The sequence below is a fragment of the Rhinoderma darwinii genome, chromosome 2 (assembly GCF_050947455.1).
Source record: "Rhinoderma darwinii isolate aRhiDar2 chromosome 2, aRhiDar2.hap1, whole genome shotgun sequence".
Classification (NCBI taxonomy): domain Eukaryota; kingdom Metazoa; phylum Chordata; class Amphibia; order Anura; family Rhinodermatidae; genus Rhinoderma; species Rhinoderma darwinii.
Window position 1 is genome coordinate 318,620,042 of NC_134688.1, and position 14,213 is coordinate 318,634,254.

The window sequence follows — 14,213 nt, forward strand, 5'->3', positions numbered from 1 at the left end:
AACTTCCCTAATAAGTGTGCACACAGTGTATATGGGCAGGCAGTCCAGTGTCCATTGAAGAACCCCAGGGCTGTCGGACCATATTTACTGTTAGGACATACCTAAGTATGCCCTAACAGCTTCCGGTTTACTGTCCATACACAGTCTAATATACTGGCATATAGATACAGTGAAGGAAATAAGTATTTGATCCCTTGCTGATTTTGTAAGTTTGCCCACTGTCAGACATGAACAGTCTAGAATTTTTAGGCTAGGTTAATTTTACCAGTGAGAGATAGATTATATTAAAAAAACAGAATCACAGTCAATTATATATATATTTATTTGCATTGTGCACAGAGAAATAAGTATTTGATCCCTTTGGCAAACAAGACTTAATACTTGGTGGCAAAACCCTTGTTGGCAAGCACAGCAGTCAGACGTTTTTTGTAGTTGATGAGGTTTGCACACATGTTACATAGAATTTTGGCCCACTCCTCTTTGCAGATCAACTGTAAATCATTAAGATTTCAAGGCTGTCGCTTGGCAACTCGGATCTTCAGCTCCCTCCATAAGTTTTCGATGGGATTAAGGTCTGGAGACTGGCTAGGCCACTCCATGACCTTAATGTGCTTCTTTTTGAGCCACTCCTTTGTTGCCTTGGCTGTATGTCTCGGGTCATTGTCGTGCTGGAAGACCCAGCCACGAGCCATTTTTAATGTCCTGGTGGAGGGAAGGAGGTTGTCACTCAGGATTTGACGGTACATGGCTCCATCCATTCTCCCATTGATGCGGTGAAGTAGTCCTGTGCCCTTAGCAGAGAAACGCCCCCAAAACATAATGTTTCTACCTCCATGCTTGACAGTGGGGACGGTGTTCTTTGGGTCATAGGCAGCATTTCTCTTCCTCCAAACACGGCGAGTTGAGTTAATGCCAAAGAGCTCAATTTTAGTCTCATCTGACCACAGCACCTTCTCCCAATCACTCTCAGAATCATCCAGATGTTCATTTGCAAACTTCAGACGGGCCTGTACATGTGCCTTCTTGAGCAGGCGGACCTTGCGGGCACTGCAGGATTTTAATCCATTACGGCGTAATGTGTTACCAATGGTTTTCTTGGTGACTGTGGTCCCAGCTGCCTTGAGATCATTAACAAGTTCCCCCCCGTGTAGTTTTCGGCTGAGCTCTCACCTTCCTCAGGATCAAGGATACCCCATGAGGTGAGATTTTGCATGGAGCCCCAGATCGATGTCGATTGACAGTCATTTTGTATGTCTTCCATTTTCTTACTATTGCACCAACAGTTGTGTACTTCTCACCCAGCGTCTTACTTATGGTTTTGTAGCCCATTCCAGCCTTGTGCAGGTCTATGATCTTGTCCCTGACATCCTTAGAAAGCTCTTTGGTCTTGCCCATGTTGTAGAGGTTAGAGTCAGACTGATTAATTGAGTCTGTGGACAGGAGTCTTTTATACAGGTGACCATTTAAGACAGCTGTCTTTAATGCAGGCACCAAGTTGATTTGGAGCGTGTAACTGGTCTGGAGGAGGCTGAACTCTTAGTGGTTGGTAGGGGATCAAATACTTATTTCTCTGTGCACAATGCAAATAAATATATATCATTTTGACTATGTGATTTTTTTTTTTTTTTTTTTTTATAAAATCTATCTCACTGGTAAAATTAACCTAGCCTAAAAATTCTAGACTGTTCATGTCTTTGACAGTGGGCAAACTTACAAAATCAGCAAGGGATCAAATACTTATTTCCTTCACTGTATATTCCAGTACAAGTTCAGCCGTCCTCCCAACACATTCAGGAGTTGTCAACTGCTGTCTCGTACAACTGTTGCCGCAGCTCCTTCAGCGGGGACCCCGCAGATTAGCCCCTTAGAAGCCACGTTCAATATCGTTGACTGCTTCTTAGGGGTTAAACCACCATCAACGTCCGTCCTGCTATGTGAGCGGGCGCCGATTGTTTGCTTTGGTAACAGGAGGCCTAACAGTAGCCTCCAGCTATGCCATCTACGGAAGCCTAGTTGGTTCTGATAGTCAGGACCCATTATGCTTGCTGTCAGCGAGTAGCTGACAACTCTAATACACTGAGCGACGCATGTAATGCAGTGTATTAGAATTGCGATTAGGCCCTCCTGCCTTCAAGTCCCCTAGTGGGACAAAATAAAATTTGTCTAAAAATAGAAAGTTTGAGTAATAAAAGTTAATCTCCCTTTTTCTCTTACCAGTCCTTTTTATTATTAAAAAAATGCATAATTAAATACACTATACATAGTGGAATCGCCGCGTCCGTAACGGCTTGAACTACAAAACGTAGTAATTTATTCCGCACGGTGAACGCCATAAAAGAAAATAATAAACATTACCAGAATCACTATTTTTTTGGTCACATCTCCTCCCAAAAAATTGAGTAAAAGAGATCAAAAAGTCGCATGTACCCTAAAAAGGGAATTAATCAAAACTACAGTTCATTACGCAAAAAACATGTCCTCACACGCGTTTCATGAAGGAAAAATAAAAAAATTATGGTTCTTAGAATAAGGCAACACAAAAAGTAAATGATTTTTTATAAAAAGTATTTTATTGTGCAAAAGGCATAACACATAAAAAAACTATAAACTCGCCGTAATCGTATCGCCCCGCAGAATAATGTAAATATGTAATTTATAGCGCACAGTGAACGCTGTAAAAAAAAAAAAAAAAAGCAATAAAACCAATAGTAGAATTGCTGTTTTTTAGTCACTATGCCTCTTATAAAATAGAATAAAAACTGATCAAAAAGTCATACTCCCCATGAAAACTACATTGAATTCCTCAAGGGGGCTAGTTTCCAAAATGGGGTCACTTTTAAGGGGTTTCCCCTGTACTGGTACCTTAGAAGCTCTGCAATTGTGACATGGCCCCCAGAAACCAATCCAGCAAAATTTACATGCTAAATAGTGCTCCTGCCTTTCTGAGCCCTGCCGTTTGTCCAACCAGCAGTTTGACCACATATGGGGTATTGCCGTAATCGGGAGAAATTGCTTTTCAAATGTTGGGGGGCTTTTTCTCCTTTATTCCTTTTAAATAAATTTACCTTTTTTATCTGAAATTTGATTTTCAATTGCGCAGCCCAATTCCACAAAATGCAGTGCAAAAATTGTGGGTTCTTAATGCTCACTATAACCCTCTATAAATTCCTTGAGGTGTGTATTTTGCCAAATAGGGTCACTTTTGGGGGGTTTCCACTGTTTTGTCACCAACAGACATCTTCAAAACGGACATGGTTCCTAATAAAAAGCTTCTGAAGCCGATGCTTCTGTCCATTAGCACACTAGGGCCACATGTTGGATATTTCTAAAAACTGCAGAATCTGGACAATAAATATTGAGTTGCGTTTCTCTGGTAAGACCTTCTGTTTTACAGAAAAACAAAAAATAATGATTTTGACAACTAAAAAAAAATTTTTGTAAATTTCACCTCTTATTTTGCTTTAAATTCCTGTGAAACGCTTGAATTGTTAAGAAACTTTCTAAAGGCTGTTTTGAATACTTTGGAGGGGTCTAGTTTTTAAAATGGAGTGTTTTATGGGGGTAAAGCCACTTCAGAACTGAACTGGTATGTAAAAAAAAGAGGCTTGAAATTTTCTTCAAAATATGAGAAATTGCTGCTTATGTTCTAAGCCTTGTAACATCCTTAAAAAATAAAAGAATGTTCAAAAAACTATGCAAACAAAAAGACATATGGGATATGTAAAATCGTAACTATTTTGTGTGGTATTACCATCTGTCTTACAAGCAGATACATTTTACTTTTTTTTTTTTTAAAATTTTTCCCAAATTTTTTCTATTTTGCTACTTTTCACAAACAACACTGAATATATTGACCAATTTTTACCACTAACCTATAAAGTCCAATGTGTCACGAGAAAACAATCCGAATCGCTTGAATAGGTAGAAGCCTAAGGAAAAGAAAAAACAAAACCTGGTAAAGGCACTCGGCTCAAAGTCGCAATTTAATTATCAAAAGTTTATTAACCCCTTCCCTCTTTAGCCACTTTTGACCTTCCTGACCGAGCCTCATTTTTCAAATCTGACGTGTCAATTTATGTGGTAATAACTCCGGAATGCTTTCACCTATCCAAGCGATTCTGAGACTGTTTTCTCGTGACACATTGGACTTTAAGTTACTGGCAAAATTTGCTCGATATGTTCAGTATTTAATTGTGAAAAACACCAAAATTTAGCGAAAAATTGCAAAAATTAGCATTTTTCTCAATTTAAATGTATCTGCTTGTAAGACAGGCAGTTATACCACACAAAATTGTTGCTAATTAACATCCCCCATATGTCTACTTTAGATTGGCATCGTTTTTTGAACATCCTTTTATTTTTCTATGACATCACAAGGCTTAGAACTTTAGCAGCAATTTCTCACATTTTCAAGAAAATTTCAAAAGGCCATTTTTACAGGGGCCAGTTCAGTTGTGAAGTGGCTTTGAGGTCCTTAGATATTAGAAACCCCCAATAAGTCACCCCATTTTAAAAACTTCACCCCTCAAAGTATTCAAAACAGCATTTAGAAAATGTCTTAACCCTTTACACATGTCACAGGAATTAAAGCAAAGTAGAGGTGAAATTTACAAATTTCATATTTTTTTGCAGAAATAAATTTTTAGTACAATTTTTTTTATAACACAGATGGTTTTACCAGAGAAATGCAACTCAATATTTGTTGCCCAGATTCTGCAGTTTTAGGAAATATCCCACATGTGGCCCAAGGCTGCTACTGGACTGAAGCACCGGCCTCAGAAGCAAAGGAGCACCTAGTGGATTTTGGGGCCTTATTTTTGTTAGAATAAATTTTAGGCACCATGTCAGGTTTGAAGGGCTCTTGCGGTGCCAAAACAGTCAAAATCCCCCAAAAGTGACCCCATCTGGGAAACTACACACCTCAAGGAAATTATCTACGGGTACAGTGAGCATTTTGACCGCACAGGTTTTTTACAGAAATTATTGGAAGTAGGCCGTGAAAATTAAAATCAACATTTCTTCAAAGAAAATGTAGGTTTAGCGATTTTTTTTTCTCATTTCCACAAGGACTAAAGGAGAAAAAGCACCCATAACATTTGTAAAGCAATTTCTCCCGAGTAAAACAATACCCCACATGTGGTAATAAATGGTTGTTTGGAGACACGACAGGGCTTCGAATGGATGGAGTGCCATTTGGCTTTTGGAGATCACATTTAGCAGGAATGGTTTGCGGAAGCCATGTCACATTTACGAAGTCCCTGAGGAGACAAAACAGTGGAAACCCCCCACAAGTGACCCCATTTTGGAGACTACACCCATTGAGGAAATTATCTAGGGGTATAGTGAGCGATTTGACCCCACAGTTTTTTTGCAGAAATTATTGGAAGTAGGCCCTGAAAATAAAAATCTACATTTTTTCAAAGAAAATGTAGGTTTAGCTTATTTTTTCTCATTTCCACAAGGACTGAAGGAGAAAAAGCACCACAAAATTTGTAAAGCAATTTCTTCCGAGTAAAACAATACCCCACATGTGGTAATAAACGGCTGTTTGGAGACACGGCTTGGCTGAGAAGGGAAAGAGCGCTATTTGGCTTTTGGAGATCACATTGAGCAGGAATGGTTTGCGGCGGCCATGTCACATTTGCAAAGCCCCTGAGGGGAAAAAACAATGATAACGCCCAAAAAGTGACACCATTTAGGAAACTACACCTCTTGAGGAATTCATCTAGGGGCGTAGTGAGCATTTTGACCCCACAGATGTTTCATAGAATTTATTAGAATTGGGCAGTGAAAATAAAAACAATCCTTTTTCTTCAATAAGACGTAGCTTTAGCGCAAATTTTTTTCATTTTCGCAACAAATAAAGGAAAAAAAAGAACCCAACATTTGTAAAGCAATTTCTACCGAGTACGGCAATACCCCATATGTGGTCATAAACTGCTGTTTGGGCACACGGCAGGGCTCAGAAGGGATGGACCGCCATTTGGAGTGCAGATGTTGCTGGATTGGTTTCTGGGCGCCTGTGGGCCCAAAACAGTGGAAACCCCCCAGAAGTGACCCAATTTTGGAAACTACACCCCTCAATGCATTTACCTAGGGGTGTAGTGAGCATGTTAACCCTGCAGGTGTTTTGTAGAAATTAGTGTTCACTCGATGTTGCAGAGTGAAAATGGGATTTTTTCCACAGATATGTGGACAATATGTGGTGCCCGGCTTGTGCCACCATAACAAGACAGCTCTCTAATTATTATGCTGGGTTTCCTGGTTTTAGAAACCCCCCTACATGTGGCCCTAATCTCTTGCCTGGACAGTCGACCAGGCTCAGGAGTGAAAGCGTACCATGTAAAATTGAGGCCTAATTTGGCGATTTACAAAGTATTGGTTCACAACTGCAGAGGCTCAGATGTGAAATAATAAAAATAAACCCCTGGGAAGTGACCCCATTTGGAAACTACACCCCTCAAGGCATTTATTAAGGGGTGTAGTGAGCATTTTCACCCCACAGGTCTTTTCCATAAATGAATGCGCTGTGGATGGTGCAAATTAAAAATTTTATATTTTTCCCTAGATATGCCATTCAGGGGCAAATATGTCGTGCCCAGCTTGTGCCACTGGAGACACACCCCCCAAAAATTGCTAAAAGGGTTCTCCCGGGTATGACGGTGCCATATATGTGGAAGGAAACTGCTGTTTGGGGACGCTGTAGGGTTCAGATGGGAGGAAACGCCATTTGGCTTTTGGAGCGTGGATTTTGCTTGGTAGTAGTTTTGTTTGGAGTCTTACATATGCCCTACATTATAAACGGAAACACCAGTAAGCCGGGCGGACTATATAAGGGGCATAGTCAGGTGGTATAATAATGGGGTAAAAAAAAACAATAAAATGATCCATAGATGTGTGTTACGCTGTGACACAATCCTTTTCGCACAGGCCGGTGTCGCACTGATAAATGGCGTCCTTTATTATCCCCCTTTTGGTCCACACTCCGCGCCTTTGTAGTTTGAGGAATTTTGCTGGGAAGTGTTGTCCTGGTATAATACGGGCACCGTCCTTTGGGCCCTCCCTTTCCTGGTTCCCTAATTTTAGGTCCTTGATAAATCGCCTCTTCAAACAGAAGAAATGTTCCCCTCGGGCACAACTGCATATTTTTTTATTTCCTGACTTATTGGAGCCATAACTAACTTTATTTTTCATAGACGTAGCGGTATGAGGGCTGGTTTGTTGCGGGACGAGCTGTAGTTATTATTGGTACCATTTTGGGGTACATGCAACTTTTTGATCACCTTTTATCCTATTTTTTGGGATGCCAGGTAAACAAAAAAACGCAATTCTGGCACAGCTTTTTTCGGGTTTTTTTTATACAGCGTTCACCATGCGTTATAAACTACATGTTCACATTATTCTGCGGGTCAGTACGATTCCGGCGATACCTAATTTATAGAACTTTTTCATATTTTACAACTTTTTGCACAATAAAATTACTTTTGTAAAAATAATGTATTTTTTCTGTCGCCAAGTTGTGAGAACCATAACTTTTTAATTTTTCTGTCGACGGAGGTGTATGAGGGCTTGTTTTTTGCGGGACGACCTATAGTTCTTATAGGTACCATTTTTGGATACGTGCGACTTTTTGATCACTTTTTATTCTAATATTTGTAGGGCAAAGTGACCAAAAAACAAACTCTGGTAAAGTTTTTTACGTTTTTTTTTTACGCTGTTCACCGCGTGCAATAAATAATATAATATTTTGATACCTCCGGTCGTTACGGTCGTGGCGATACCAAATACATATGGTTTATTATTATTTTTCAATAATAAAGGACTTGATAAGAGTAAAAGGGGGATTGTGTTTTATTTGATTACTTGAAACTTTTACTGTTTTTAAACTTTTATTTTTTGCACTTTTTTATACTTTTTTTCAAGTCCCACTAGGGGACTTGAAGGTCCAACGGTCAGATTTTTTTTTTTCTAATACATTGCACTACCTATGTAGTGCAATGTATTAGATATGTCAGTCATTAACTGACAGCAAGCCGATTAGGCTTCGCCTCCCGGCGGGGCCTAAATCGGCTTCCGTAATGGCAGAGCAGGAGACTATTGTGTCTCCTGTTGCCATAACAGCAGTCGCCAGTCCTGATTGCCTGTCAGGGCTGGCGATCTGCTAGTAACCGCTACGATGCAGCAATCGCTTTCGATTGCTGCATCGAAGGGGTTAATGGCAGGGATCGGAGTTAGCTCCGGTTCCTGCCGTTACAGTTGGATGTCAGCTGTACAGTACAGCTGACTTCCACCGCTGATGACGCCGGATCAGTTCCTGACCCGGCGCCATCTTGCCGGCAGCTACGGAAGCCGATCAGGCTCCGCCGCCGGGCGGATCTTGACCGGCTTCGGTGCTAGGCAGACCGGGAGGCCAGTATTAGGCCTCCGGTTGCCATTGCAGCCACCGGAACCCCGGCAATTTCATTACTGGGGTTCCGATGAGCTGCAAACACCTTAAGTGCAGCGATCGCGTTTGAGCGCTGCACTTAAGGGGTTAATGGCGGGGATCGAAGCTAATTTCGGTCCCCGCCGTTACAGCCGGATGTCAGCTGTAAGATACAGCTGAGATCCGGTGATCATGGCACCGGCTCAGCTTCTGAGCCGGTCCCAAACATTCGGCGTACATGTACGGCAAGATGCGGGAAGTCAATGCTTTCCATGACGTACATGTACGGCAAATGTCGGGAAGGGGTTAATATATATTTAAAATGATGCAATCTTGCACAAAAACCTAAAAACAGACATCACAAACCCGGCCGGGTAATGAATGGCAAAGAAATCAGATTTAAGAAAAATTCTCATTTAGCATGGCCATATAACAAACAGTATCAAGTAATAAGTTACTTCAATATAGGCCACACAAGTGGATAAATCATATACAATGTAGTAAATGTAGGCAACATACTAACCAAGGTAATTTACAAATTACATGCCGGGGGTCGCGTAACTAGTTAGCATGGGGGAGTCTCGTTTGTTATCGGAATTAACCAGACAAATCGCTCCACCAACTAAGAACGGCCATGCACCACCACCCACAGAATCGAGAAAGGGCTATCAATCTGTCAATCCTTTCCGTGTCCGGGCCGGGTGAGGTTTCCCACGTGCATATACGTGATGGAGATCGTGTGGGCACAGAAGTTGTGCCCGCACGATCGTCGCTCCAACTGCAGAGATTGAAGAAACCTTCAATTTCAGCCGTTTAACCCATTAAATGCTGCAGTCAATAGCGACCGCGGCATTTAATTCTATTGACAGAGGGAGGGAGCTCCCTCTGTCACCTATCGGTGGCCTGCGAATGCGTTCTCCGGCCGCCAACGGGTTGCCATGGCAACCGGGTGTCTAACAAAGACTCCCTGGCCTGCCCTGGCTGTATGCCTATTATTCTGTGCCGGGGGCATGGCCTAATAGATTGCCTGTCAGTTTTACACTGACAAGCAATAATGCTTTGGTATACGAAGTATACCAAAGCATTATATCTGCGATCAAAAGATCACATGGTGACGTCCCCTGGTGAATCAAGAAAAGCCGTCAAAGTTTTTGAAAATATAAAAAAAAACAAATATGTGAACAGTAAAAATAAAATCAATTTTTTTCCATAAAAAGTGGTTTCATTTAATAAAAGTGTAAAAGCAAACATGAAAAGTACACATATATGGTATTGCTGCGATCGTAATAACACAATGAATAAAGTTAACACATTAATTCAACTGTATAGTGAACACCGTACAAAAAAGCCCGCTAAAAACAAACAACGTCAAAACGTCATTCCCACACCAAAAAAATATAATAAAAGTTAATCAATAAGTCCCATGCACCCCACAATAGTAATGATGAAAACTACAACTTTCCCGCAAAAAACTAGCGCTCAGATGGCAATATTAACGGAAAAATAATAGTCATGGCTCTTGGAATGTGGTTATGCAAAAATGGATTTTTGTTTAAAAGGTGTTTTTTTTTTTTTTTTTATTGTGCAAACGTAGTAAAACATAACAAACCTAAACATGTGGTATCGTCGTAATCGTACCGACCCATAGAATAAAGGTAACATTGTATGTATGCCGCATAGTTAACGGCGTTAATTTAAAACGCGAAAAACAATGCAGTAATAGCTTTTTTTTTTTCTTCAATTCCCTTCCCTCAAAAAAGTGAATAAAAGTTAATCAATATAATATATGCACCAAAAAATGTTGCCAATGAAAAATATAACTTGTCCCGCAAAAAACACACCCTCATACACCTATGTTGACGGAAAAATAAGAGTTATAAGGGTATGTGCACACGACCTATCTTCAGACATAATGGAGGCGTTTTACACCTCGAATTACGCCTGAAAAGACGCCTCCAATACGTTGGCAAACATCTGCCCACTGCTTGCAATGGGTCTTAGGATGTACTGTGCCGACGAGCTGTCATTTTACACGTCGCTGTCAAAATATGGCGCGTAAAATTACGCCCGCGTCAAAGAAGTGCAGGACACTTCTTGGGACGTAATCGGAGCCGTTTTTCATTGACTCCATTGAAAAACAGCTCCAATTACGTCCATAATGGACGCCGCGAAAAACGCGTGCACTTGTAAAAACATCTGAAATTCAGGAGCTCTAAACAGCTCCGTAATTTCAGACGTATTTGGCGCTGTTGTGTGCACATACCCTTACTCTTGGAATGTGAAGATGAGAAAAATAAAAAAGAATGCTTGGTCATTAAGGCCAAAATAGGCCTGGTCATTAAGGGGTTAAAGTTTAAAAATGGAAGCGTAAAAAAAATAAAGTAATGCCAAGATAAACTGTAAAAAAAAACCAAAAAAAAAACTTACACCTTTTTTTACAATAAACATTAAAATACTTCTACATAATTCATATACATATTCGGTATCATTGCGATTGTAATAACCTGCACACAAAATATAAAGCGTAAATTATGATGTGTACACTGTCAATAATAAAATAAAAACTTCTCTCTCTTATTAATGTGAGGAAAGAGGTATTATGAATTTTGAACCTCCATGTGCCTCACATCAATAGTAATTAACCCCATCATGTACCTCACGCATTAACCCAATGTTGTCCATTATGACAAGTACATGATGGGGTTAATTACTATTCATGTGAGGTACATGGTGGTTCAAAATTCATCACACCATATGCCTCACATCAGAAAACAGATGGACTTTTTTTCTTTTTTTTTTTTATTGTTGGCAAAGTATCGTTTTGGTATCGAGAATCGCAATACTACACGAAGTATCGGTATTGAAGTCCAAATTCTGGTATCGTGACATCCCTAAACTACATACGGTTTTATTATTGAGTTCAATATAAATCCTGTGGATATGCCATAAATGTCCACAATCCAGCCCTTTCCCTGCCAATGTTTCATGTGTCCTTGCAGGGAGACGCTTCAGTAGCCAAGGACATATTTGATACGTCTTAGCTACTAAAGTCTTTAGTTCAGCCTAGGCGGCACCTACAGCCACAGTCTAGGTTTTTTAGTCAAGAATTTAGGTTTTATTTGTACAAAAGTGTAAATATTGTCCTGGCTTCCAGAGGTGCAAAATGTCCAAAAGCCCGTAGCAGTGAAAGGGTTAAGCTCAAAGCTTAATTGGACCATCATAATGGCAGTTTTCTCTGATATGTGATTGGCATACCAAAGTATTTAGAGGGAAATCTCTTGTCTATGGAAGGCAGTGATTCCCAACCTTATCACCATGGTGGAACCACTGAAACGGTCTCCCACTATACCCATTTCTACCTCTAAGAAGCTTGGAGTAGAAGCATTTTATAATTTTATATTGTGAATGAGATTTGTTGCTTGCTTTGTGGAGCATCTCACCAGATTCAAAGGAACTCTAGATGGTAATCTCTAGTGGAAGGAAACATTTCTCTGGGTTCAGCTTCTCCTTTTGTCTCATCAGGCCCATTCCAGCTCTCTAAAATACACAATACACAACAGTGACACAGAAGAACTGACGTTTTTCCAGACTCTGCTTCAGTTGCTGCCGCCACAAGACTGTGACGTAAGAATGGTCAACATGTGAAAGTATCCTTTAATTCATAAAGGGGTTTTCCCATCAGGGACGTTTGACATATCCACAGGATGTGTCATAAATGTCAGATGCGGGTCCCACCTCTGGGACCCACACATCTCTAGAACAGGGCCCCTAAACCCCGTTCTACCTCTCTCTATTGCTGCTGAATCGTGTAATTTCAAACCATGCAGAAGAAAACAGCGTAGCTCGCTGAACTATTCTGTTTCTGTAGGTCCCATAGTAGTGAATGGCAGTTACGGAAGCAGTGTAGCATGCGAGCTATGCTGTTTCCGTAACTACCCTATAGTTCTATGGGACTTACGCAAACAGCGTTGCTCAGCGAGCTACACTGTTTTCATCTTCATGGTCGGAAATCACATGCTTCAGCCGCAACACAGAGGTAGAACAGGGTTTAGGGGGCCCCGTTCTAGAGATAGGTGTGGGTCACAGTGGTGGGACCCGCATCTATCTGACTCTTTGACCTATATCCTGTGGATACGTCATAAATGTCCCTGATGGGAAACTGCTTTAAATCCTTGTTTTACATTATGCATAGTAAAAGGAAAAAAAAAAATTTCTAGTAATTTATTTATAGAATAGGAAATTGTACAGATTTCTAATATACATGTATTTAGAATTCTGTTCACATACGTTTCTTATATCTGTCTAAACATAAAAATATGGTATAGCCCACAGATTTATAAAAAAATTTTTTTTTTAACTTTATTAACCCTACCCGCACGAGTCAGTAACTATACGTCGTAGCGGGAGATTACTTCCCGCACGAGGACGTATAGTTACTGAGTTGTTTCCGGTGGGCAACCGGGAGGTCAGCTGTCGCCGACAGCTGACACTTCCCTCTTGCCGGCCAGCAGTCCTTTGCTGATTTCTGCTTATTAACCCCTTAAATGCGGTGATCATTTGCGATCGCCACATTTTAGGGGCATCTAGCATATCGGCAGACCCCAGTCTGAAATTGCGGGGTTTGCTGATAGTTAGCATTGCAAACGGAAGCCAAACAATGGCCTCCGTGTCTGCCATGGACTGAAGCCCATCAGGACCAACCTCCGGCTATTCCGGATAGGCTTGCTGTCTGAGTGACAGGAAGTCACTGTGTCGTTCCCGCACACTGTCGGCGATTAGGTGTGCATCGGGAACTGGGAGGTCAGCTTTCCCTGACAGCTGACACTCCAGTGTTGTCGATTCAGCGGCTCATCACTGTTGATTACGGCAATTAACACCTTAAATGCGGCGATCGATAGCGATCACCGCATTTAGTGGGTTTGTAGCACATCGGCAGCCCCCATGCAATTGTGGGTGTTTCTGATGCTCGTGATGGCATCCGGAAGCCAGGCAATGGTCTCCGGGTCTGCCATGTATGGAAGCCTATGAGGACCAGCCTCTGGCTGATCCTCGTAGACTTACTGTCAGTGACTGTGACGTCACACTGACAGTTGGTATAAATTGCACTACCTAGGTAGTGTAATGTATTCTAGCAGCGATCAGAGATGCAGGTAAAAAAATGTGTAAAAAGTTTTTATAAAAGTGTCCATTTTTTTTTCCCTATAATAAGTTATTTATTATAGGAAAAAAATTAACCGTAAAAAAAAAAAGTACACATATTTGGTATCACCGCGTTCGTTACGACCCAAACTATAATGTTGTTTTCCCCGCACGGTGAATCCCCGCAAAAATAAATAAATGAAAAACTATGCCAGCATCGCTATTTTTTGTCACCGCTCCTCCCAAGATATAGAATAAAAAGTGATCAAAAAGTCGCATGTACCCCAAAATAGTACCAATAATAACTACAACCCATCCCGCAAAAAACAAGACCTCCCACAGCTTTTTTGACTAAATATGGTGACCTGAAAATAAATTATTGTGCAAATGCTACAAAACATAAAAAAACTATATAGATATGGTATCGCCGTAATCGTACCGACCCACAGAATAAAGTAAAACACAGTTGATTGCGCACGGTGAACGCCGTTGTTTTTTGCTCTAAAAAAAAATAAATACGTGATCTAGAAGTTGTATGCACCATAAAATGGTACCAATAAAAGCTACAGCTCGCCCCGCCAAAAATGAGCGGTCTGGGTGCTTAATCGACCAAAAAAGTTATGCATCTCAGAATGTGATACGAAACAAT

General features: G+C 40.8%; 1 protein-coding gene across 6 annotated transcripts in view; it reads left to right on the forward strand.

The window, feature by feature from the left end:
• The window catches only part of PRICKLE4 (prickle planar cell polarity protein 4), a 185,074-nt gene that overhangs the window by 140,735 nt on the left and 30,126 nt on the right, over positions 1–14,213 (forward strand). For 5 of the 6 annotated variants that reach the window (XM_075853571.1, XM_075853570.1, XM_075853575.1 and 2 more), the window contains exon 3: positions 11,948–12,049. The exons of the other annotated variant lie outside the window; for it this stretch is intronic. In XM_075853571.1, the coding sequence (XP_075709686.1) occupies positions 11,948–12,049 (102 nt within the window). The remainder of the gene's footprint in view (positions 1–11,947; positions 12,050–14,213) is intronic. 6 annotated transcript variants of the gene reach the window in all.